This window comes from Vitis vinifera, chromosome 15 (assembly GCF_030704535.1).
Source record: "Vitis vinifera cultivar Pinot Noir 40024 chromosome 15, ASM3070453v1".
Lineage (NCBI taxonomy): Eukaryota > Viridiplantae > Streptophyta > Magnoliopsida > Vitales > Vitaceae > Vitis > Vitis vinifera.
The window spans coordinates 20,657,779-20,679,681 of record NC_081819.1 but is presented as its reverse complement, the minus strand read 5'-3'; the positions used below and the strand labels follow the sequence as shown (position 1 = coordinate 20,679,681).

At 36.3% G+C, this 21,903-nt stretch overlaps 5 protein-coding genes across 9 annotated transcripts; 4 read left to right on the top strand and 1 right to left on the bottom strand.

Moving 5' to 3' along the window:
• The first annotated feature begins 2,250 nt into the window (after positions 1-2,250).
• LOC100265671 (probable sugar phosphate/phosphate translocator At3g14410) lies at positions 2,251-7,105 on the top strand. Its single transcript, XM_002263442.5, has 8 exons — positions 2,251-2,755; positions 3,979-4,086; positions 4,180-4,214; positions 4,862-4,974; positions 5,240-5,501; positions 5,611-5,879; positions 6,460-6,615; positions 6,826-7,105. The coding sequence occupies exons 1-7, from the start codon at positions 2,654-2,656 to the stop codon at positions 6,582-6,584; spliced, it is 1,014 nt and encodes a 337-aa protein (XP_002263478.1). The 5' UTR covers positions 2,251-2,653; the 3' UTR covers positions 6,585-6,615; positions 6,826-7,105.
• A 920-nt stretch (positions 7,106-8,025) lies between these two features.
• On the top strand, positions 8,026-10,825 carry LOC100260453 (uncharacterized). The gene is made up of 2 exons (XM_002263483.5): positions 8,026-8,809; positions 10,507-10,825. Exons 1-2 carry the CDS (start codon positions 8,213-8,215, stop codon positions 10,666-10,668), a joined length of 759 nt encoding a protein of 252 aa, XP_002263519.1. The 5' UTR covers positions 8,026-8,212; the 3' UTR covers positions 10,669-10,825.
• A 799-nt stretch (positions 10,826-11,624) lies between these two features.
• Positions 11,625-16,188, top strand: LOC100255375 (phosphatidylinositol 4-kinase gamma 4). 2 transcript variants are annotated; one of them, XM_010663642.3, is made up of 3 exons: positions 11,625-13,664; positions 14,401-14,796; positions 15,099-16,188. In XM_010663642.3, the coding sequence occupies exons 1-2, from the start codon at positions 12,312-12,314 to the stop codon at positions 14,776-14,778; spliced, it is 1,731 nt and encodes a 576-aa protein (XP_010661944.1). In that variant the 5' UTR covers positions 11,625-12,311; the 3' UTR covers positions 14,779-14,796; positions 15,099-16,188. The 2 variants fall into 2 exon arrangements, with proteins under 2 accessions (XP_010661944.1, XP_002263546.1); XM_002263510.4 differs by lacking the exon at positions 15,099-16,188 and having other exon boundaries at positions 14,401-15,026.
• LOC100250204 (uncharacterized) lies at positions 15,543-16,188 on the top strand. The gene has a single exon (XM_002263545.4). It carries the CDS (start codon positions 15,543-15,545, stop codon positions 16,125-16,127), a length of 585 nt encoding a protein of 194 aa, XP_002263581.1. The 3' UTR covers positions 16,128-16,188.
• Positions 16,189-16,316: 128 nt separating this feature from the next.
• Positions 16,317-21,650, bottom strand: LOC100245070 (uncharacterized). Of its 4 annotated transcripts, none has more exons than XR_009467772.1 (6): positions 19,140-21,650; positions 18,197-18,843; positions 17,856-18,065; positions 17,495-17,718; positions 17,277-17,379; positions 16,317-16,692 (listed from the first exon to the last, which is right to left on the bottom strand). XR_009467772.1 is itself a non-coding variant. In XM_059742969.1 (5 exons), the coding sequence occupies exons 1-5, from the start codon at positions 21,466-21,468 to the stop codon at positions 17,340-17,342; spliced, it is 3,450 nt and encodes a 1,149-aa protein (XP_059598952.1). In that variant the 5' UTR covers positions 21,469-21,608; the 3' UTR covers positions 17,101-17,339. The 4 variants fall into 4 exon arrangements, 1 of the variants encoding a protein (XP_059598952.1); XR_009467770.1 differs by having other exon boundaries at positions 16,317-16,833; positions 19,140-21,608; XR_009467771.1 differs by having other exon boundaries at positions 16,317-16,635; positions 19,140-21,608.
• Positions 21,651-21,903: the final 253 nt, after the last annotated feature.

The following is a 21,903-nucleotide window of genomic DNA, read 5'->3' as shown; positions in this document are numbered from 1 at the left end:
AAATTTGGAAGAAAACAATGGATCAAAACTCGTTGAAATGTTGGGAAAACCTGCAAAAAATGATAAAAAAAAATACATATAGTGAAATTGTTTTATTGAAAAACCGCTAAAATTTGTAATGCCAACAATAACAAGCAAAACAGAAAAATAAAAATAAAATGTTTCTAATTTTATTTATTAATATGTTAAATAAAATTATTTAGGTAGTGTTTATTTTTTTGTCGAATAAAAAAAACAAAAATATTTTACTTTTTCTATTTAATTAAAAGTACCTTGTTGATATTAACCAACTTAAGTAAAGTGAACTTATTATCAATAAGTTTAGTTTAATTATGTTGGTTGATGTCACTGAGTTACATTTAATTGAATAGAAAAAGCCAAAATTTGGTTTTTTCTATTCAGCCAAAAAATAAATACCACCTTAATCTATTTTCTGCATATTTAAAAGGCAAAATGGCCCAAATGGTAAAGGGTCCTCATATTAAAGTTTTTTTTTTTTATTGAAAAATCAATAAATGGAAGCTAAAATTTGTAACATTGACCATATCAAGCGAAAATTATAATTTTATTTACTAATATGTTAAATAAAATTATTTAATTTACTTTAAGCATATTTAGAAGGAAAAATGTCAAAAGTGGTAAAGGGTAAAGGAAATTAGGTGGTATTTGTTTTTTTAACGGAATAAAGAAAACTAAAAAATTCAAATATTTTGATTTTTTTATTTAATTAAAAGCAACATGTTGATATCAACTTTATGTTGTAGAACAATTTTAAAGATTACCAAATATTTTATCAACCTAAAACCAGAAATCTCATGTTAAATCATAAAGAAAACGTGCTGATTAGATTAGAGAATATAGACAAACCTGAATCCATTGTTCCTCTTGAAGAAATATGGTTCTTTTAAGGCAATAGAGGAGGAAACCACATTTTTATTTTTTTTCTTGTGATGGGAGGTAGGAAAGGGAACTTTTTTTTTTTTTTTATTTTGTATTTTCATAAAAGAAAACTAAAAGACACTAAACTTCAGTTTACTTTTCCCTTTTATTAACTTTCTCTATGCCTTAGGGATCATACCCATTTGGTTGTTGGGTCACATATGTCTTAGGCCCATCATGTAAGACACATGTGACTTGGGCTCTACATACAAGGTGACCCATACTTAATAAATATAAATTGAATATATATAGATAGTTTAATCATAAATAGTTATTAATATATGTGAGTCCATAATTATTTTAACATTTTACCCTTAATGTCTCGTATGTATTCATATGCATTTGTTTTTTTAATTAAATAAAAAAAAGTTAAAAAAGTCAAATATTTTGATTTTTTCTATTCAAATAAAAATAACATATGATATCAACTTTACCCTTAATGTTTCATATGCATTTATACACATTGGCACGAAAATGATATATTAAAAAAAAACCCATTGGTTAAAAATTAGTCCTCATGGAAGGATTATAACCCTTAAGGGCAATTTTACCCTTAATGCCTCATGCATTTATAAAATCGACATTTTAGTATTAAAATGTGTTTTCAAGTTTTATGTATTATTGTGAAATATTTTATCATCAAATTTTATTTTTCAATATAGCAATTTTGATATGTGTATTATTGTTTCTTATATTTTTTTAATATTATTATGACTTTTGATCAATTTTTATCCCATACACATTTTTTTCTAAAATTTTATCAATATTTTTACCTAATCCTAACTAAAATTATGTAAAAGAAAAACAAGACAAAAATTGAGTGAGTGTTTGATACGACTTAATACTTATTGTTTAATAACTTAAATTGATTTTCAATTAAATTATATTTAAGTTGTTGACTTAAAACTTATTACTTAATTTTTACTTTAAGTATTAAAGTTTCTTGATAAAATTAACTTAAAATTTTATTTTAAATCACGAAATTAATATATTTATTTTCATAAATTATAATTAGGGTAAAAGATGTTGAGTAACAACCAAGGTTATGGAACAACAAAAAAGATCATGATTCATGAAGTTAGTTAAGAGGGTAAAAATGTAAAATGATGATGTACACTTAAAAATAAGTGAATTGTTTTTACTTATTGAGTTTAAATCATATTATTAAGTTATTTTACAAAACATATTTAATTTACTTAATAACTTAAATTAAGTTATTAAGTTGATTTAAATCCTATTTTTAATAATTTTAAAGTATTCTAAATTCGCCAACTCCATATAATTGAGGAAAATTTTCTACTATTCTAGAATAGTCTCCAATGGTAAGGACTAAGGAGTATGCAGAATATTTTACATGTATTTTTTCATAATTCCTGATTTTTTTCTTGAATTACTGGGTTTTAATTAGTGTGATATCACTAAAATAATTTAAAATAAGACAAATGAAGCAAATTTACTAATTTTCATTTTTTTTTAAATCCCTAAGATTTAATTCTTAATTATGTTTTTTTTTTTATTATTATTTTTACTAATTTTCAATTGAAAAAAATCCTTGCAGATTTAATTCCTGATTGCCTAGAAAATTTTCTATAAATTCCTTTAATTCATACCTCCTGTATTCTTCCATGACTCAACCTCTGCCAAGTCTTCAGTAGCCTGTCAGGAGTCTCTTCAAACTCTGTCGCCTTTGGACTGGTTCACTGATTTGGCTTCAATGGCGGATCGAGAGAAGAAATTCTTGAGTGAAGGAACGATAACCTACGCTTACATTCTTCTATACATAGCTCTCTCAAGTGGTCAGATCTTCTTCAACAAGGTATCTCTTGAATTTTGTTTATATTCGCAGTTAATTTTGTCTTTTTCTGTCCATTTCCCTGCGTTTCAGAGCTGGGAAAGTTGTCAGATTTGGGATTGAATTCGAAAATTCATATGGGTATGGACGAATGATGGTTCATGGGTGTTATTTGGAATGGGGTTTTCGGGTTTAATGGGTTATTTTGAAATGGAATTGAAGGGTTAATGGGGTTTTCGGGTTGAATGGGTCTTTTTGAAATGGAATGGAAGGGTTAATGGGTGTGATTTTGCTTATTTCCTTAACCCAACACTTAGAACATTCCATCAGGATGATTTTAGGCCATCTGATATGGGATTTTGGTGGTGATTGCAGTAAGGCTGTTTGTGTTTGGGGAGAGTTGGATTTGATTTGGAAATTGGAGCTCCAATTTGTGGAATCTCAGAAACATGCAGTTGTTTCTGGCGTTTGGTGGAGTTAGGTTTATGAATTTTGAATGTAATTCCGATTCCATTGGTTCATAAAGCAACCTAACAGTGGGATTGGGACCTTTGTTCCTAATTCCAATTCACAAGTTCCCTATTCAGTGTAAATAAATTCACCTAAATGATGCAATATAAGGAATGAAGAAAAATTGGAAGGTTCCAAACTTTCTCCTTGTTCTAATTCTTTCTCAGTATTACCCTTTTTGGTTAGGCCCATTGTTTTTTGATTCTTGAATCCTTGCTTGTTAGTCTTGTGTAGTCAAGTAGATGTGTATGAAGTTGTCTGAGTGCTTAAACGGACTCATTTTGAATTAAGGGTATGCGGTTTTTTCATGAAGAAAAATGGGTAACCATGGCATACCTTGAACAAAACTTAGCCATGAAGTGCAATAGTTAAATACATGAAAAATTATGTTAGATGGAAGACAGCTAGTCTTTAATTTTGTGTGTGGATCGGATTTTGGCATGAAAGTCATAGACCTCATGCTTCAAACCTCATATCTTGTGCATTTCAATGTTTTAAAAATGGATTTTCTCATATTTCCTTCGTCATTGGGAAATATTAATACTGCTCTGCTTGATGCAAAGTTGCATTTATTGCCATCATTCTTGCACTTGCATTAAATGTTTTCTTTCTTATAAATTGAGAAGATTAAGGTGTTTTTTTTTTTTTCTTTACCTCTCTCTTATCCTTGATATCTCTGTTTGAGCTTTGCTTCACATGGCTAACAGATGATTTTCTTCTAAAATTGTAAAATGTAGTGGGTTTTGTCATCAAAGGAAATAAATTTCCCCTACCCACTTGGACTGACTCTGCTTCACATGGTCTTCTCCTCTGTATTGTGCTTTATTCTCACCAGAGCTTTCAAGGTATTTAGTTTACTTAATAGCATGTTGGGCTTTGTCATGAATCAGTTTCAGTTTGTCTGTGCAATTCTGATCTTGATATTTAATTCCTCACAGGTTTTGAAGGTTGAGGAAGGCATGACTCTAGAACTGTAAGTAATGGCATACTCCTTGCATGTGATGTTTTCCCTGCACAATGTCTCATATTGATCTATTTGGCCCTTCTGTTGTGACTTACTACAAAAAACTTTTATGTTGCCTTTTTTGAAATACAAGAGAAAAGAATTATCATTGGGCAAGAAAATTAAGTTCGCTTTGATCTTTCTTTACAAGAAAATGAATATCTGCTTATGGTCCAATTGGCCAATTCTTTGAAAAAATTGCACTTTTTAGGAAAGAAAATGGACTGCTGGAGAGTCAAATTGCTGAAAAAATTTTAAATTTTGTGCACAAGTTGATTAGAACAGAACGAGTTCCAGTAATTAACACTAAATGGGGCTGAGAATACTTGGATGTAATGCTGAAAAACAGAAAATGTTTAGATGTAGTTCCTGCAATACCAGCACAAAAGCCTTGAAATCTACATGCTATAGGGCTAAAGATCAAGTTCTTATTAAGCAGGAAAGGAGAAAAGATATTGCAAGTTGAAATCTTATGCGCACAATGTATTCTCTCCACACCCCCTCCCCCCTTCTCTCTCTCTCTCTCTCTTGCACATGTGGATAGCATGTTTATTCTATTGCATACTTGATGATGTTCCTTCCTTTAGAACAAATATAATTAAATTTTCAATGTTCAGATATACTACATCTGTGATCCCTATTGGTGCAACATTTGCAATGACTCTTTGGCTGGGAAACACTGCTTACCTGTATATTTCTGTTGCATTTGCACAAATGTTGAAGGCAATTAGTAAGTTCTTGCAATTCTTCTATTTCATCTATCTTTCTGACAAGAGATCTATACTTAATGATAAATACTTTAATTGCTACAGCTTCAAAATCTATATCAAGTTATATATTTAGATGGTAGGACTGCTTTCAGATGGTTCATATGATGGTTCCCTCCATGGGGGCCTATCTGTTTTCTTGGCAGGAGCTTAAGTTGGTATAAGCCCTGGGTCAAGTGTTCTTTATAATCATTCATCACAAGAGAGCTTCTGATTTTTCTTTCACAGTGCCAGTAGCTGTGTTCATTCTCGGAGTAGCAGCCGGCCTTGAAATTATGAGCTGCAGAATGCTCTTAATAATGTCAGTGATCAGTTTTGGAGTTCTAGTGGCTTCTTATGGGGAAATAGATATCAACTGGGTCGGAGTTGTTTACCAAATGGGTGGTGTTGTTGCAGAAGCTTTAAGGCTTATCTTCATGGAGATTCTGGTCAAACGGAAGGGTCTTAAATTGAACCCTGTATCTGTCATGTACTATGTTAGTCCCTGCAGGCAAGTAATATTTGCTCTCCAAATTCGTGATTAAAAAAAAATAGCAGTTCCTTCTTTTGAATCCAGAAAATTTCTCCCCTTCTGAATCAAAATTTGGTTTCCTATGCAGTGCTCTTTGTCTTTTCATTCCATGGATCTTTCTAGAGAAGCCAAAGATGGATGCTCAAGGGACATGGAATTTTCCACCTGTCGTGCTAGCGCTCAACTCACTCTGTACTTTTGCACTCAATCTCTCAGTTTTCCTTGTGATCTCCCATACCAGTGCTCTAACCATTCGTGTTGCTGGAGTTGTAAAGGATTGGGTTGTTGTCTTACTGTCAGCAGTTCTGTTTGCAGACACAAAACTGACAATTATAAATCTGTTTGGTTATGGAGTTGGTAAGTATTTGAACAAATGTTTTTTGCATTTTGATACTTTGATCTCATTGGAATCTGGCATATCCTCTTAGAAATGGCTAATGAGTATGTCATATGTGACATGTAAATGACTTACATACTCAATAATCTACCATGAAAAACCGGAACTGGAAACTGCACCCTTTTCCTTAGATAAAAATTGGTGCTATTTTAGCATTTTCTTATGAGACCATGCCATTTCTCGTACTTATTTCTGTGAAATAAACTGGCTATTCTTTGTCATATTTAATTTTTACTTCCAAGCCTCATTCTCAGTATTCTATGGGTTGTTTCCTAATTTGTTTGTTTATTTACTGGTATTTGTCCAATCGTCTTCTATTTCGGAGCTTGAACAACACTTAGAATTGGTGTATGATTCTGTTATATGAAACAATCTGTGTCCCAAGTTCTGGAACATTGATGTTCCCCAAGTTTTTTATTAGTAAATTAACATGCTTGGCCCTTAAAAATAAATAGGTAAAAACAAATAAAATGAAGAAACTTGGTAATTCATATAGATAACTTGCATTGAAACATAAGTAACTTGTCATTGTTCATGCAGCCATTGCAGGTGTGGCGGCATACAATAACAGCAAGTTGAAAAAGGAAGCTTCACGAAACACATCTGGTGAGCCTCAACATTTGGAATCTATACGAATGGTTTCACCATCGGCTCCTAACAAGTGATGGAGAGAGTGGTATGGCTAGCTACTCTTAGGTACGGAATTACTCATTTTTACAGTTTCCTTCCATTGAAGGTTGTCATTTCCAACTTTCTCAGAAAGATATTAGCTATTTCTCAACTTTCCACCCCTCAAATTCATGAGCCACCCACATACCCACATACCCACATACGAATAGCTTTGGATGTTGGCTTGTCGGGGACTGATGTTTATGATCCTAAAATCCTTTCAATTGATTGTCGCAGCTGCATTCAGAATTTTTTTGGGCGGATAGTTTCAGGCCAAAGCAACTGGGGAAGAGGAGAAAGTGGTATACATTTTTGAGAAATTCATACATTTGTTCCACCTTGGAAGAGGCTGGACGCTTGCAGAAGATTCGGTGTTGAGATACCTTTTTACTCATGGAGGTTTTACCTTTTTGTAAAGTATTATCAGAACATGACAAATAATGATGAATAACAATCTTGAAAATTGTCATTAGTCCAAGTATTTTCTGGAAATTTTAGAAACTGGGTTCCTTCTTGATCTTGCTGATTTTCCCTTCTGGCAGTTCAAATCCTCTGTGTTTCTGTTGTACAACTTTGGCCTTTAGCCATAACCGAAAAGGGTTTAAAGTATGAATCTTTCAGTTATCCCTTACTGCTGAGACTATTTTTGGGCTTAGCATGGAAATGAAATCATTTCAATCTATGTCACATAGCATTTTAATCAAGTTCATTTTGTTCTTATGCCATTTAGAACAAGTCAATTTGGTTAAATCAGGTCTGGTGAGGGCCACCTTATCCTTCTACTAAAGATATTGTCCAATCGATCAAATCTCCCTTATAAGAAACAAGAAACCATCCTAAACTACTTTTTTAAATATCAAATTTTATGTATTTTCTAATAAATTTAATGGGATTTTAAAAAAGAAAAATAAATGTTAAAGCAAGTGGGTTTTTTTAGTTGATTTATTATGGAAAGTACAAGAAAAATATATATTTAAAATTACTTAAAAATTTATAGATTGTTAAAATATTTAATTTTTATATAAAAAATTATAAAAAACCATAAAAACAATTCATTAACTTTAATTCTATTTTTTTAAAAAAAATTATTTTGTTTTCTAACTTTTATTCTTAAGAATCAATACCTAATTTTCACATACTTACATCTAATTTACAACACAGCAAAAAACAAATATTTTTAAACTATAGTTTTTAATTTGAATTCACTAAAAGCAAAAAAGTTTTGATTTTTTCATATATTTTGTTAATTATAAAAAAATTAACCATGAAAAAAACTACATTAATTAAGAATAAAATAAAATATTAGGTCTTATTTTATAATTTTTATTGGACAATTAAAATATATAAATTTAAAAATATTGCACAAATCATCTTACCATTATGGACCACTACTCCAAATCTAGCATATTCTAGGAGCCGAAAGTATAATGATGGCATCTTCGATATAATGAGACCAAACAAGGGCTCTTTCTCCTCCACACGATTCTCTCTCCCTTAACCCATGAACCCCTGTTTCTCTCTCTCTCTCTCCCCCTTCCCCACGGCTCCACCAATCTCTCCCTCTCGTCTCTCTGTTTCTCCCTCTTCTCTTTAAATATTTCAATGCAGACTCAGCTCGTAAGCCATGGGTTCTTTCGTAATTAGCTCGACTTTCAGGGCATTTAACTTCAAATCTTCACCTTCCTTTTTCAGACCCAGAAGTTCTGTAGTCTCTCTCTCGCTCTCAAATCCCAAGAACCCCAGTCCAAAACGGAGTAATAACAGTTCAGTCATAAACCCTTTTGTAGTTTTTCACACCATTAGAGGCTTGGCTTCGAGGGGATTCGGGTTTAGGGAGGAGTTCAATGGCGAGTACTATCAAAACGGTGCGTTTGGTGTGGCACTACTGAGCTTGACGACTAATGCGAAGGTGCGGTTCAGCCCCTTTTTGGCGACGCTGGCGGCGAACTCCACTTTTGTTTCGGGGGTTTTCGCATGGGTTGTGGCGCAATCGGTGAAAGTGGTATTGAATTTCTTTGTAGAGAGGAAATGGGATTTGAGGATTATGTTTGCTTCTGGGGGGATGCCGTCGTCGCACACGGCGCTGTGCACGGCGCTGACTACGTCGGTGGCGCTGTGTCACGGCGTGGCGGACTCGCTTTTTCCGGTTTGTTTGGGATTTAGCCTCATTGTGATGTATGACGCGACTGGAGTGAGGAGGCATGCTGGAATGCAGGCTGAGGTAATGTGCTGTTTGATTCTTTTGTGTTTTCTGCTAATTTTTATGGAACAGTGTTGATAGTGTAGATTTTCATGATTTATTTGGGTTATTTCATTGGAAAAAGGTCTAGTAGCTGTTGTGTGGATTCATGGATTGGTTTGTGGAGTTTTCTGATCAATTTGTCTGCTAATGCTGGTTGGGGAATTTGATAAATTGGTTGTTCATGAACACATTGATTAACTCTCAATTAAATTTGCATCTTCCCCAATGGAGTCTTTTGACAAAATGAAAATAGATTTTTCCGGGAAAATGAACACTATTAACTTATTCATTTTTGAATTGTTTTCAATGGCTGAAGTGTCTGTGTTTTTAGAAATGTGGAATTCAACAGTTTAAACTGTTTCTGAAGATAACTTTTTGAGGTCTTGTTATTAAACATGCTTTCCATGTTATTTTCATTTCTTCTTTCTTCAGTGCCAAACTGGACTAGGGTGATCATATGGAACTCAAGCAGAGGGAAACAAACATTGTTTTCCCAATTAACTATAGTGTAGGTTGGATTATTTAGAGCTATGCAGGACTGAGATTCATGAACCTGTGCTTATGCTACTAGTATTGAGTTCAGAATCACAAAATGAAGGAAAACAATTATTTGTCTTTCCTCTAGGAAGGAAAGTTTTAATTAGAAAGACAAAAGTGATATATAGGAAGAAGGGCAAGGGCAAGTTGTCCAGAGAGCTCCACAAAGAAACACTACCAGACTAGGATAGTGATGTTCCGTTGGGGTTTCAATTGTAGTTGTGAAGGTACATGAGATCATGGGATCGTGAAGTGCATGGAAATAATTATTCATTGTTTTCTTTTGAGGAATGGGAGGGTTTATTAGAAAGTGAAAAGCGACACAATGGAAGGGGAGTTGTCCTTACAACTCCATCAAACCCGCTATTTGTTCCACCAGACTAAGAATGGTAAACGAAGAGATGTTCTATTGGAGGCTTAGAGCCTGGGTCATAGTCGGGAAAGGTATGTGATTATGAGGTCTATGTCATGAGGCTCTCATCAAGACAATGCTCTACCTAACACATTTTGGTTCTGTTTAGGAGAGGCCATGTTGAGAATTTACAAGCATTCATGAGCATGTAGTGGTCCCATTCATGCTTGAGATGAGCAACCTCGTACATTAACCTCTCTTGTCCTCTCTCTCAGTGTTTGTTGAACCAGATGGTTTCATTTTAATGAACAAGAATTCTGAAAAAGAAAAGAAAAAAGGATAAATTGTTGGGCTTACTTCTGCAGCTATTTCATTTAATACTGAGATATCGATTGATGATATTTTTTCCCCTTTCTATATTGTATGAATTAAGGAAAATCTTACTGCTGGGGGTGCAGGGTTTCCACTGAAACCTTTGTTTTACCCCATCATCATAACTTGTTTTGCGTCTGTCTGCTTTTGCTGCAACAGAGAAGTTTTAGATTTCGGGTTAAACCTCATGCTTTGAGTTGTAAAGGTCTTAAACCCTGTCTTAATACCTTCCTTCCCATGCGTACCTATGAGTTCTAATGCGTTGAATCTAGTTGAAACATATATACTGGTGTGGTTTTTGCTTGAGATTTCTTTGAAACCACTCACCATTGATTACCCATTTGTTCTTTTTGAATTTAGTCAGCAAATCATTTCATTTTCCCTGCCTCAACCAAAAGTGTGCCAATCCATGCAGGTACTCAACATGATCGTTGAGGACTTGTTTAAAGGGCATCCCATCAGTCAAAGAAAGCTCAAGGAAATTCTTGGCCACACTCCATCGCAGGTTCTCGCTGGAGCTGTGCTGGGCATCGTGATTGCATGTATCTGCTGTCAAGGTTGCTTAGTTGCAACCTAATCCACCGCTCCTGCAGGTCATTTTTCCTGATTGATCTGTGATTCATTGGGATGGATTCTGACTTGTATTTCATTTTCCTTGGAATTTTGAAATAATGTTGTAATTTCATAAATGCACAAGGGAAGTTGTTTCTATGATATTGTATAGTTTTTACCTAGTTTTTTTACATCTAGAAGTCAGCTGGGAGGAATTCTGGGCGAGGTGAGAAGGAAAAGTGGAAAACCCAATTCCAAAAGGAAGACCATTAATGATGTGAAACAAGCCTCTTTTTCCTTATCTTTTTTCAAAGGGAATGATCAGACTGTTGGGAGTGTGGGTCCTTTGGGTCTTCTTTTCATGGTTGGTGGCCAAGCTTGATGGCTTATGTTCCACTGACACGGCTTCCTGGAAAGCTCCTACCATCTTGACTCTCAAGCCTCTTTCCACGCTTAATGATTCTCTTCTGAAGATCTCAACCCTCCATTTATTTGGACATGGAAATTAATCAAAAAAATAAAAAGTTAGTTTTTTCTAGTATTTTCTAGGAACCAAATGTGGTTTAAGGGGAAAAAAAAACAGAAACAAAATATTAATGAAAATGTTTTTTCAAATAAAAAAAGAAAAAAATTATCAAAAGATTTTGTTCTTCATCTTTCTTGAAAATAGATAAAAAGAATTTTGAAAAAAAAATATTTATTATAAATTTAATTTTCTTTTTCTCAAAATTTTCAGGAAAAAAAAATTATTTATTTATTTTTCTTTCACATTTTTATTTTATTTTTCTTTCAAACTTTTCAAAAATCAAATATAGCATAAAAGTTTTATACTTCGGTCATAGTATTTATATATTTTTGGTCATATTTTCATTTGGGGGCATGTTCAACTGAGATGGGATGAGACATTTAATAGGGAATAGTGGTGGCCCCACAAAATCATCTTAATTATAATAATGTCATTGAATTAAATTCCATTTTGTTGGGTTTTGAAAGTTTGGGGGAAACCAGCTTGGAGAAGGGGCAAGATGGAAGAGCAGAATATTTCTTACCATATCTGTCAAAGTCAGCGGTTCTACTTGTACACCCTCCCAGGCTCCCCTCCATATTCCTTTCCACCCACCCCAACACGCGTCTTTCTCCATTCTCCATTCCAAATTCTCAGCTCTCCTAAAATAGCTGCTTCCCCAGCCTCCTCGACTCCTCGCCAATTCATCCGACTTTTTGCTATTTTTGCCTCTCAATTTAAGCTCTGATCCGCCCCACCATTTTCTTTGGTTCTTCCTCTTTGGTAAGAACCCTATTTTCTTCTTTATTGTTATTATTTTTTTCATTTTATTCTGAAGCCCTGATTTCAATAATCCTATTGTTTTAAATTTTCAGAATAATTTCTTCATGGGTTTTTGGCTTATTAATTCATTTCTACGGTTTGTTTACGAGCAGTTGGTTCATACATGAATCTCCTGGCTTGAACATTACTTGTTATTTAGGGTGGTTTTTTTCATTTTTCTTGTACAGTTTTTAAATATTTAGTTTCAAAACGATGGGTGTGTACCAATCGGAATTTCGTTTCGGTATAATCATGGGTCGACACTCGTTGATGAATTTCTAGGGTTTAAGGCTTTAATATTGGTTTAAAGCTTCAAATTCTTTAATTTTGTTGTGAAAACAATGTCATCTGCGGCTCTTGTACTTGCCTCAATTAACAGTGAGGCAATATTTTCTCACAACCATTTTCACACCCAACCCGGATTGTTTTCAAACGAATCAATTCTGATTTATCTGGCGTTTTCGGGTTCAATGATTCCAATGCGTGTAATGGGGTCTGATTCAATTGAGGCTGTGAAACTTAGGATCCAAAATTGTGGAGGGTTTGTGAAGAAACAGAAATTGGTTTGTGGGGGCAGAGAATTGGCAAGGAGCGATACTCTTGTCCGAGACTATGGGGTTTCAGATGGGAATGTTTTTCATTTGGTTCTCAAGCTCTCTGATCTGCAAATCATCAATGTTAGGACTGCATATGGAGAAGAGTTTACTTTCCATGTTGAGAGGTCCAGGGATGTGGGGTATGTTAAGCAGCAGGTTGCTAAGAAGGGGAAAGGTTTGGTCGATGTTGAAGATCAAGAAATTGTGTGTGATGGCAAGCGGGTTGAGGACCAAAGACTTATTGATGATATATGTGAGCACAGTGATGCAGTGCTTCACTTGTTGGTTCGGAAATCTGCCAAAATTAGCTGCAGGCCTGTTAGAAAGAATTTCAAATTGTCTGTTGTGACAGCAGAGCTGAATGAGAAGAAAGATTATGATGGAGTGGATGGAGAACGCGGCTGTGTTTCTAAGGATATTGTGCCGCGAAAGCCTCACAACAAAGATGATTGGTTGGAGCCCATTATTGTTAATCAAAAGGTTGAATTATCTCCAGTGATGAGGAGTTTGATTAACTCTACTTCTAATGGGCTCGATGCAGGGAACTATCCATTGAGGTCTTCAGAGGGTACTGGGGGAGTTTACTTGATGCCCGATGTGTCAGGGAACCGGTATATTTCTGTTTTTAAGCCGATGGATGAAGAGCCCATGGCTGTGAACAACCCTAGAGGACTCCCCATTTCAACAAATGGTGAAGGCCTCAAAGGAGGCACAAGAGTTGGAGAAGGAGCATTTAGGGAAGTTGCAGCTTACATTTTGGATCACCCAAGGAGCGGGCATCGCTCATTTTCTAGCAATGAGAAGGGGTTTGCTGGGGTTCCTCCCACAACAATGGTTAAGTGCTTGCATAAAGCATTTAACCATACTGGGGATGTAATGGTCAAGATTGGTTCCTTACAGAGCTTCATGGAGAACAATGGAAGCTGTGAGGATATTGGTCCTGCAGGTTTTCCGGTGGAGGAGGTACATAAGATCACCGTCTTGGATATTAGATTGGCTAATGCGGACAGGCATGCTGGAAATATTTTGATGAGCAAAGATGATGATGGCCGGACTCTATTAATCCCAATTGATCATGGCTACTGCTTACCAGAGTCGGTAAGTTTGGTGAATCCTCACTTTCACTTGAAACAGTTCATTTTTTTCCTACTTCATATATGCCATTACCCTGCCTTTGCTTGCCATATATGCTTTGTTATGAAGTGATCTTGTTATCTGAAATGCTCGGCAAATGTGTTGCTATTGGATACAGTTAAGCTTTAGATTTAGCAGTTAAAGTTAGGATTAACTAGTTACATTTTGCATAACTTTTGCTGATAGTTTTCCTCAAAAGCTCCCTTGGGGATGCATTTTTAGAAATAATCTGGTCTAAAGTTTATAGTTCTCGTGTTTGTGTAATTGTTATGGGTATTACAAAAATCACCCCAACACTTTCACCCGAATCTTAATTTAGTCTGTGAACATTTTTTTTCAAGTAATGTCAACTCTAAACTATATAAATTATGCCATTTCCCAACATTTTTTAAAAAATATGCCTTTTTTTTTTTATAAAAGATTTTCCATAAAAAAATAGATGAAGAAACCCATGAAAAGCGTATAAAAAAACTTGGACATATCCAAACATATCATATAAAAACTCATGTCAATGTCCATGTGCTTTGTCATACCAGTTTCTCCATGCATTTATTTTTTGGTGGAAAATCTTTACAAAATGCCCCTTTTTGAGATTTGAGCATAGTTTAGGGCAAAATTATTTTTCATTTTGTTAAGCAATACAACATAGGTTGGTTGGTCATTCATGATCAGCGACTCACATCTTTGCTAATCCTTTCAGTTTGAGGACTGTACCTTTGAATGGCTTTACTGGCCTCAAGCTCGGGTGCCTTACAGTGCTGCCACCATCCGCTACATTCAATCACTCGACGCTGAGGAAGATATTGCCCTCTTGCAGTTCCATGGCTGGGATCTGCCGCTTGAATGTGCCCGCATACTTCGTATCTCTACCATGCTTCTGAAGAAAGGAGCAGAGCTGGGGCTCACACCCTTCGCCATTGGAAGCGTCATGTGCCGGGAAACCTTGAATACAAAATCAATGATTGAGGAGATTGTCCTTGAAGCTCAGGCATCCATGCTCCCAGATTTCAGTGACGCTTCATTCCTTGAATCTGTATCACAGATCATGGATCGACGACTTAGTGAAATCTCAGAATGAGATCAATGGAGAATGTAGGTAAGTAAATACACAGTGTATATGGGTTTACTACATGCTAGGCTTCAATTGGATGACAGATTCTTTCATCTGTTCATTTGTTTCTATGTATTGTAATTTGTATTGGGGGGTTACCCACAGATTTGTGTTGAAAATACTATGCAAATCTTTTAAGTTTTAGTACTTGGAAGCTTTTTCTTTACATGGCAACAAAAAAAGATCATTAATATAAAAATTAAATTTCATTTTTATTTTTTATTTTTTATTTTTCTATGTGAAAATTCTGATTTACATTTATTTTTATTTTATTTTCATTCCTCCAGGGTCCGGACATGAAATTTTGTCATTTGTAATTACTATTTTGGACGGGGAGCGTAAGCCGTAATTATTACTTGCTCCAATCAGCGTTTGACGCATCAGATGGGACCTACATATGGGGCCCCAAGGGCTGAAATCCCTGCAGTTGGGAGCCCAATTTGGAAGTGTAATCATGGAAATTAGAAATATACTAAACGTAACTCTTACTCAAAAAAAAGGCATCAGGCAGTGATCCTCTGCACTCAACCCTTCTGAGAAATTTTTTTCAAACAATGGAATCTGCGACGTGGCACTTATCCAGCCACTGTAGAATCAAATCTTGTCTCCCTTGCTTTTGCTAAATTCTAACTACTCCTTTGAGTCACTCTCTCTCATTTTACTCCCGTCACTTTCTCGGGAAAATACACAGAAAAGAACCAAGAATTGCCGAGGAAGTTTACAATTCAGCCATGAATGAACCTCGGCGACCAGGCCGTACGAACCTAGCTTCATGTATAGTGGCTACGGTCTTCTTAGTCCTCGCCGTCGCAGTTATTGTCATCGTTTACCTCTGCGTCTTCAAGCCTAAAGATCCAAAGATCGCCGTCCACGCCATGAGGTTCCCGACGTTCTCAATCTCCAACGGCACTGTCGACTTCACCTTCTCTCAGTACGTGGCTGTCAAGAACCCTAACCGCGATGCCTTCACTCACTATGACAGCTCAGTCCAGCTCGTCTACTCCGGCAGCGAGGTAGGGTTCATGTTCATTCCGGCCGGCAAGATTGATGCCGGGAGGACGCAGTACATGTTGGCAACGTTCGCCGTGAAGTCGTTTCCGGTGACGCAGGCGCCGTTGAGTGGGGTGACGGCGTTGAATGATGGAGTGGGTGGGGTGGGCATGGGAATGGAGCCCACGATGGAGATCGAGTCAAGGATGAAGCTTGTGGGTAGGGTTAGGGTATTGTGGTTCTTCACACATACAGTTGATAGCAGAGTGAGCTGCAGCGTTGCCATTGAAGTGAGTAACGGCTCTGTACTTGGATTTCATTGCTGATGATTTTGTCAGAACTCCAAATTTTATGGGAAATTGCATATAATTTCGTCATTCCATACCATTATTTTTTGAGAGTTCTCTCTTCCCCGAGTTCTTTATCTTTTCGAAGTTATGACTCATCCTGATCTGAACCTTAATTTATGATCCCTATGATCTCTTTTTAGGGCAAAATAATGGTGAATTGATAGATAGTTAGGACTCCAATTTTATTATAATACCGAGCAATTGGACAATCCTACTTAGGAATTGAAATAAATTTGTAATATAACCCTCAACGTATCAGGCATTTTGCTCAAATCCTACTTTCTAAAATTATCTTGGCATCACGAGGGAAGCATTGGGAATTCTGTACACCCACAAATAAAACTTCGCAGGTGGAACAGGACAAGGACTCTATGAATTTGATGAGATAAACTTCATTTCTTGGTCTTCTGCTCTTGCATGCCCGGAGGAGCCAGCAAAACCGGTGAGGACATACAACTGAGCCAACTGCATGATTTGTGCGGGACTGCAAACAGGGACACCCCGTTAAAGCTCTCTTTTAAGGTCCGGGGGGGCAAGACGCCTACACAAAATCAAAATCTTTCTGAGTTGTTGGCATCTAGCCTCCTCAAAGATTTAGGGCAAACATTCAAGAGGGTGGTGGTTTCTGGCTCCCGATCTTGTTGGGAACATGATTAAAATTTTATTGGAAGTAAGACCGTGCCTACGAGGATCAAGAAGGCACAAGTCAGTTTTGGCAATGGAACTCAGGTAGGTTTCTATATGGGTGCAAAAACAAAAAGGGATAGGGTCTATTTGGGAGCATTTTCAGCAACAGTTCTCAAAAAACAATTTTTGAATCTAATGTGGAAATGGTTTTAATCTGTTTTCTATACTTCTAAATATTTCTTAAATATAATTTTTATTTATAGTTTTATATTTTAAATTATTCTTCGGTATGGTTATTTTTTAAAACAGTTTTTAGAAACAATTTAAAACAATTAAAATATGTTATTAGAAAACATAATGTTTTGAGAACAATTGATAATCAAATATGTTTTTATATTCTTTTTGTTCTGAAAAAAAAAAAACTACTCTTAGAAAACAGTGCCCAAACACAGCCAAAGACACTCAAAAGTGAGAAATGTCAAAATGAAGGGGCAATACCTATAATGGAAGGGGTCCATCATTGTCTCTCCTGGTAATGCTCTAAGGTAGGAGCATCCTTCCTCATTTGGTAGGCTTCTTCCGTCTCCGCTTCAATCTTCTTCTGGAAAAAAAAACGGAAGGAATTTAATTAGACAGACTGAAGAATCCAAACTATTTTGAGAGCAATGAAACTGCAGAATCTGGCCAAAGTTGCTTCAACAAGGTACAGAAATTACCTCTTAGAAGGCTTGGTTGGGTTGATGGGACCAAACACCCCCTTCATCAATGCGCTTATATCTACAGAGCGTTCTTGCGTGATCTTATCATGGTATATTTTGCTTCCAATCTCGATGATTTGTTCCTCCACCTCTTCCAGTGTTTGGTCCACATTGAGCTGTAGCTGCCCTTTTCTAATCACAGTTACACTGAAACCATTTCCTTTGGCTTCCCGAAAAGCATCCTGCAGAGGTTTTAGACAGTTAAGAGGAATAACAGGGCTTCATCTCTGAATTCACTTCATCTTAGAACAAGAAAACAATCAAAAAAATTTCCTCTTCACTGAAAACTGTGAATAAAAGACTGAGAAAAAGAGTCTACCTTGGGCGGTCTTGCGACAACAAAGGCATGGCCATTTCCAAGCATATCCATATGAGCTTGTATGATATAGCAAAGATTCTTGCAATCGCCAGGGTCTTCAAAAGCAATCACATGATACTGCTTTGGTTCCAATTCAAGGTCTGCAGCCATCTCCAATGAATAAAACCCTACTTTATGTTCCTCATTTTCAGTTGTGTATAGTTCAATGCACTGGAAGAATGGGCAGAAGATAAAGATTTTCTTCAGTAATTTTTACACCCTTGATGAGGAAGATAGGCTAAAAATTGGAAGAATCTGATCAAGATAACAGAGGAAGGAAGATGGGTATTTACAAAACTTACCAGTACAAAGGGAACATCTAACCACCATAGGTAATCCTCTTCCTTCTCGTCTCCAAACTCGCGGTACTTGCTAACTACAGCTTGTGGTCCAAACAATTCCATCTCTCTTTTGAGCTTCTCAAGCCTCTTTTCCATGAACTTTTTATTTCTTTCACGCATTTTGGTAATCAGATCAGCTGATTCCTGTATTTCTTTATCAGTGATCCATCGATCTAGGTCCTTCCCTATATCCTTCATGGCAGATTTAACTTCTGGGTCTGTCTCTGCATTATATGATTCCAAAAACCCATGAGACCATTTCTTTGTGTGTTGCCAGTACTCCTTTCCTGATTTTTTGCTAGCTTTAATGGAACCGTCACTACTCTCTATAATTGTCTTCGATCTTTTTGAGGCCCCATCATGAAATTTCTTCTTTGGATCAAAGACTGCACTGGAAGTGGAAGGGCTTTCATGTGGGAGAGATTCTTTTGATTCTTGAAGAGAAACTTGTTCATCATTCTTCATAGGGTAATGGCTTCCTGCATTTTCAGCAAAAAACACCTTCCTTTGCTCCACAAAATTATTGAGGAACTCAGGGTCTTTCTCTATGGGTGGACCTTTCCAGCGTGGTATAATTTTATCTGGTGGATCATACAAACTAATACCATCTAGACCAAAAGCAAGAAACTCTATCAGCAACCGATGCTTTCAAAAATTTGAAATTCTAGGTTTTGTTAAGTAAATTTCTATTTGAGCTATTCGAAATGTGACAAACTGATGCTTATTCAGCAGTATGCAATGTTGGCCATCTGGAAAATTTTAACAATTCTAAAGAAACCAATATAAACTCGGTGGATCTCAGTGTAGGGTTTCGATATACATGTAAGTGTATTTTAAAATAAGTTAAAATATGCTCATTCCATGTTAAGAAAATATTGAGGGGAATCCCAGTAAAAAGAACTACCTGTTCCATAATCAATGTTTTCGACGTTTGAATGGATCCACCCATGCAAATTCAACAGCTTCTCATTCTCCTTCTCGACTTTCCTCTCAAGACCCTTGAAGAATGCGGCTTTATCTTCATCATCCATTGAATAAAATGGATCAAGCCCTGCTAACTCATTTTCCTGAACTTGAAAAACAATTTCTCTAAGATTATCATCTTTCATCCACTCAAGTTCGCTGTGGTCTTCACCAGACTCAAGCTCTGGCACCTCCAAACTCATATTTAACTCTTGATTTACTTTCTCCCTAGCAACCATGTAATTTTCTCTAAAGCCTGTTCCAATCTTCTTAACCACTGGCTCCAATTGGTGAAAATTTTTCTCCATCCAGTTCTCCTTAATCACAGATGGTCCTGTCTCTGGAAAGCTGTCATCGCCTTCATGATCCATGGAACCTCTCGATGCTTGAAGATTAAGCACTCCGACTTCTTCCTCAGCATCTTCAGGGTCATTATCATCATTATCCAGTCCATGGCTTGTATCGCTCATCAATGCTTTATCAATAGATAGCTCTAAATCAGTATTACCTTCATCACTAGCATTGGCAGCAGGTGTGAAATCTGATGTTCCACATACAATGGAATGTTCAAACACATTATCGTTCATGTCCAATCCATACCTTGAATTATTGACCGATGTTTTACCATTCAATAGCCTTAAATCATCATGGCTTTCTTGTGCGACTCTAACTTGGAGCTCTTGTTTGTCTTGCTTCTTAGAGAGGTAATCCCTAGCTTCCTTCACAGACATTATGACCCTTGGTATTTTACTGGTAGAACCTTTCTTTGGCATGCTTGTTTGACCGTAATGACTATCAGTGGACTGGATTGCTTCTATTGCGTCCAGAGAGTCAGAAGTATTTTCACTATCTTCTAGATCCTGTGTAGTGCTTTGCCTGTCATATGGACCACTTAAAGCAGTTAAAGTTTGCAAATCCTTATTCTTTGGAGAAGGTTCACTAGATAATCCAAGATCATCTCTTTCCTTTTCGCCTAGAGATGATGGCTTTACAGTTCCATTAATGCCCATTGCTTGCATGGGAGCTCCTTTTGAAAGATTGTTTAGAAAACTCGCATCTTCTTCTGTATGCTGTTTGATCACTTCAGCCTCATCAGACAATTCCTCAATCACTATCTGATTTTCCTCTCCATCTCCATCAACAAGTGAAGGATCTTGTCCCTCGATTTCCCGGGCTCGCCTGGCCATTTCTCTGATTTCCTGAATTTTACCATCAAAATCCTTTGATGCCAAGTCATCTTTCATTCTCAAAATGCTACTCATGAGTTCTTGCTGATCAAGCTTAGGCCTTTCAGTGGACACCATAGGCAGCTCAGGGGAAGGTTGAACGACTTCTACACTAACCTCTTCCACCTCTTCTTTCCCCATTCTGGACTTGATCTTTCTCCTCATCATTTCCTTCTCCAGACTTGTGAATTCCACCTTCCTATTTCCAGTAGTGAATAATTTTTTCACTGCCCAAACAACAACAAATCCGCATAACACTGAAAACCCAACTCTCGATAACTTCTTGGACAATTCCGGTGGAAGAGTAACATTCCGAATTACATTCACAATACCCGATTTTTCACCTGAAACTACAAACTTAGCTATCGAACTGTTCCTTGGAATCACATTTTTCCCACTCTCCATCTCTCTAGCCAAAGACTTTGCATACGAAATTTTCAAATTCACTTGTGATAAATCCTCAAGTTCTCCATGGCCACTTCTTCTTAGAATCTCATTCTCACCAACAACAACCCTTTCAACATTACCATCTGAATCCTCGATAATTGTAAAAATGGGACCCGACCCAATACCCCAGTACTCAGCATCTTTCCTGTACTGATCAACCCAATTCTCCAGCTCATTCAACAAAACAGATTCACCCAGAACTTTGGATTTCGATTCTTCCGCAGTGTGATTCTCATTTACACTGTCATAATTCAAATTTTCTCGAAAACTTTCTGTATCATTTAAACTACTACTTGGGTTTTGAAAATCAGAATGTGGGTTATTTGAAATTGGATTGTGACGCACCTGTTGATCACCAACGAGCTTTTTCCTAAGCGAGTTTCGACGATTGGAAGGCCGGCGGAAATGAGCGGAAATTTCCAATTTCTTTGCGTTAGAGAAGGGTGAATTAGAGAAAAATGGGAAACACAGAGGAGATTTGAAGTGGGGTATGTTGAATTCGAATGAATTCTTCTTATTTGCAGTTCTGGAAGAAGAAAACGAAACCCTAGACAGAAACTGAGGGCGGTTTAAGAAAGGGGAAGTGAGAAGCTCCATGGACGAATGGCAGAGAAATTTTTGGAAATGAAGCTATCTATGATTCACAGGAAGGATCCTGTAACAAAGGTTAAGAAGAGAATCATCCTTTTCTTTGCGAATACGCTTGAGAAAAAGGGGCAAAAAACCCCTCATAAACCCTTTGTTCAGGTACAAGATAAACACCCACTGACGTCGTATATTAAACGACGCCGTTACATGTCAAAACGCAACGTTTTGGACTGCAACTAGACGGTGGATTTCTTTCTTTCCTTTTTTCTTTAATGGCTTATTTCACTGGAATGAATAAAACAGTCACGTATCCAAGAGAGCAACCTCCATGTTTCAAAAATACAAAATATAATTATTTAATATTTTTTTAGCAAAATACTCTTTATCAAAAAAATTTATTGAAAAATAAAAATATCAAATTAATAGATAATTATTTTTTTAAAT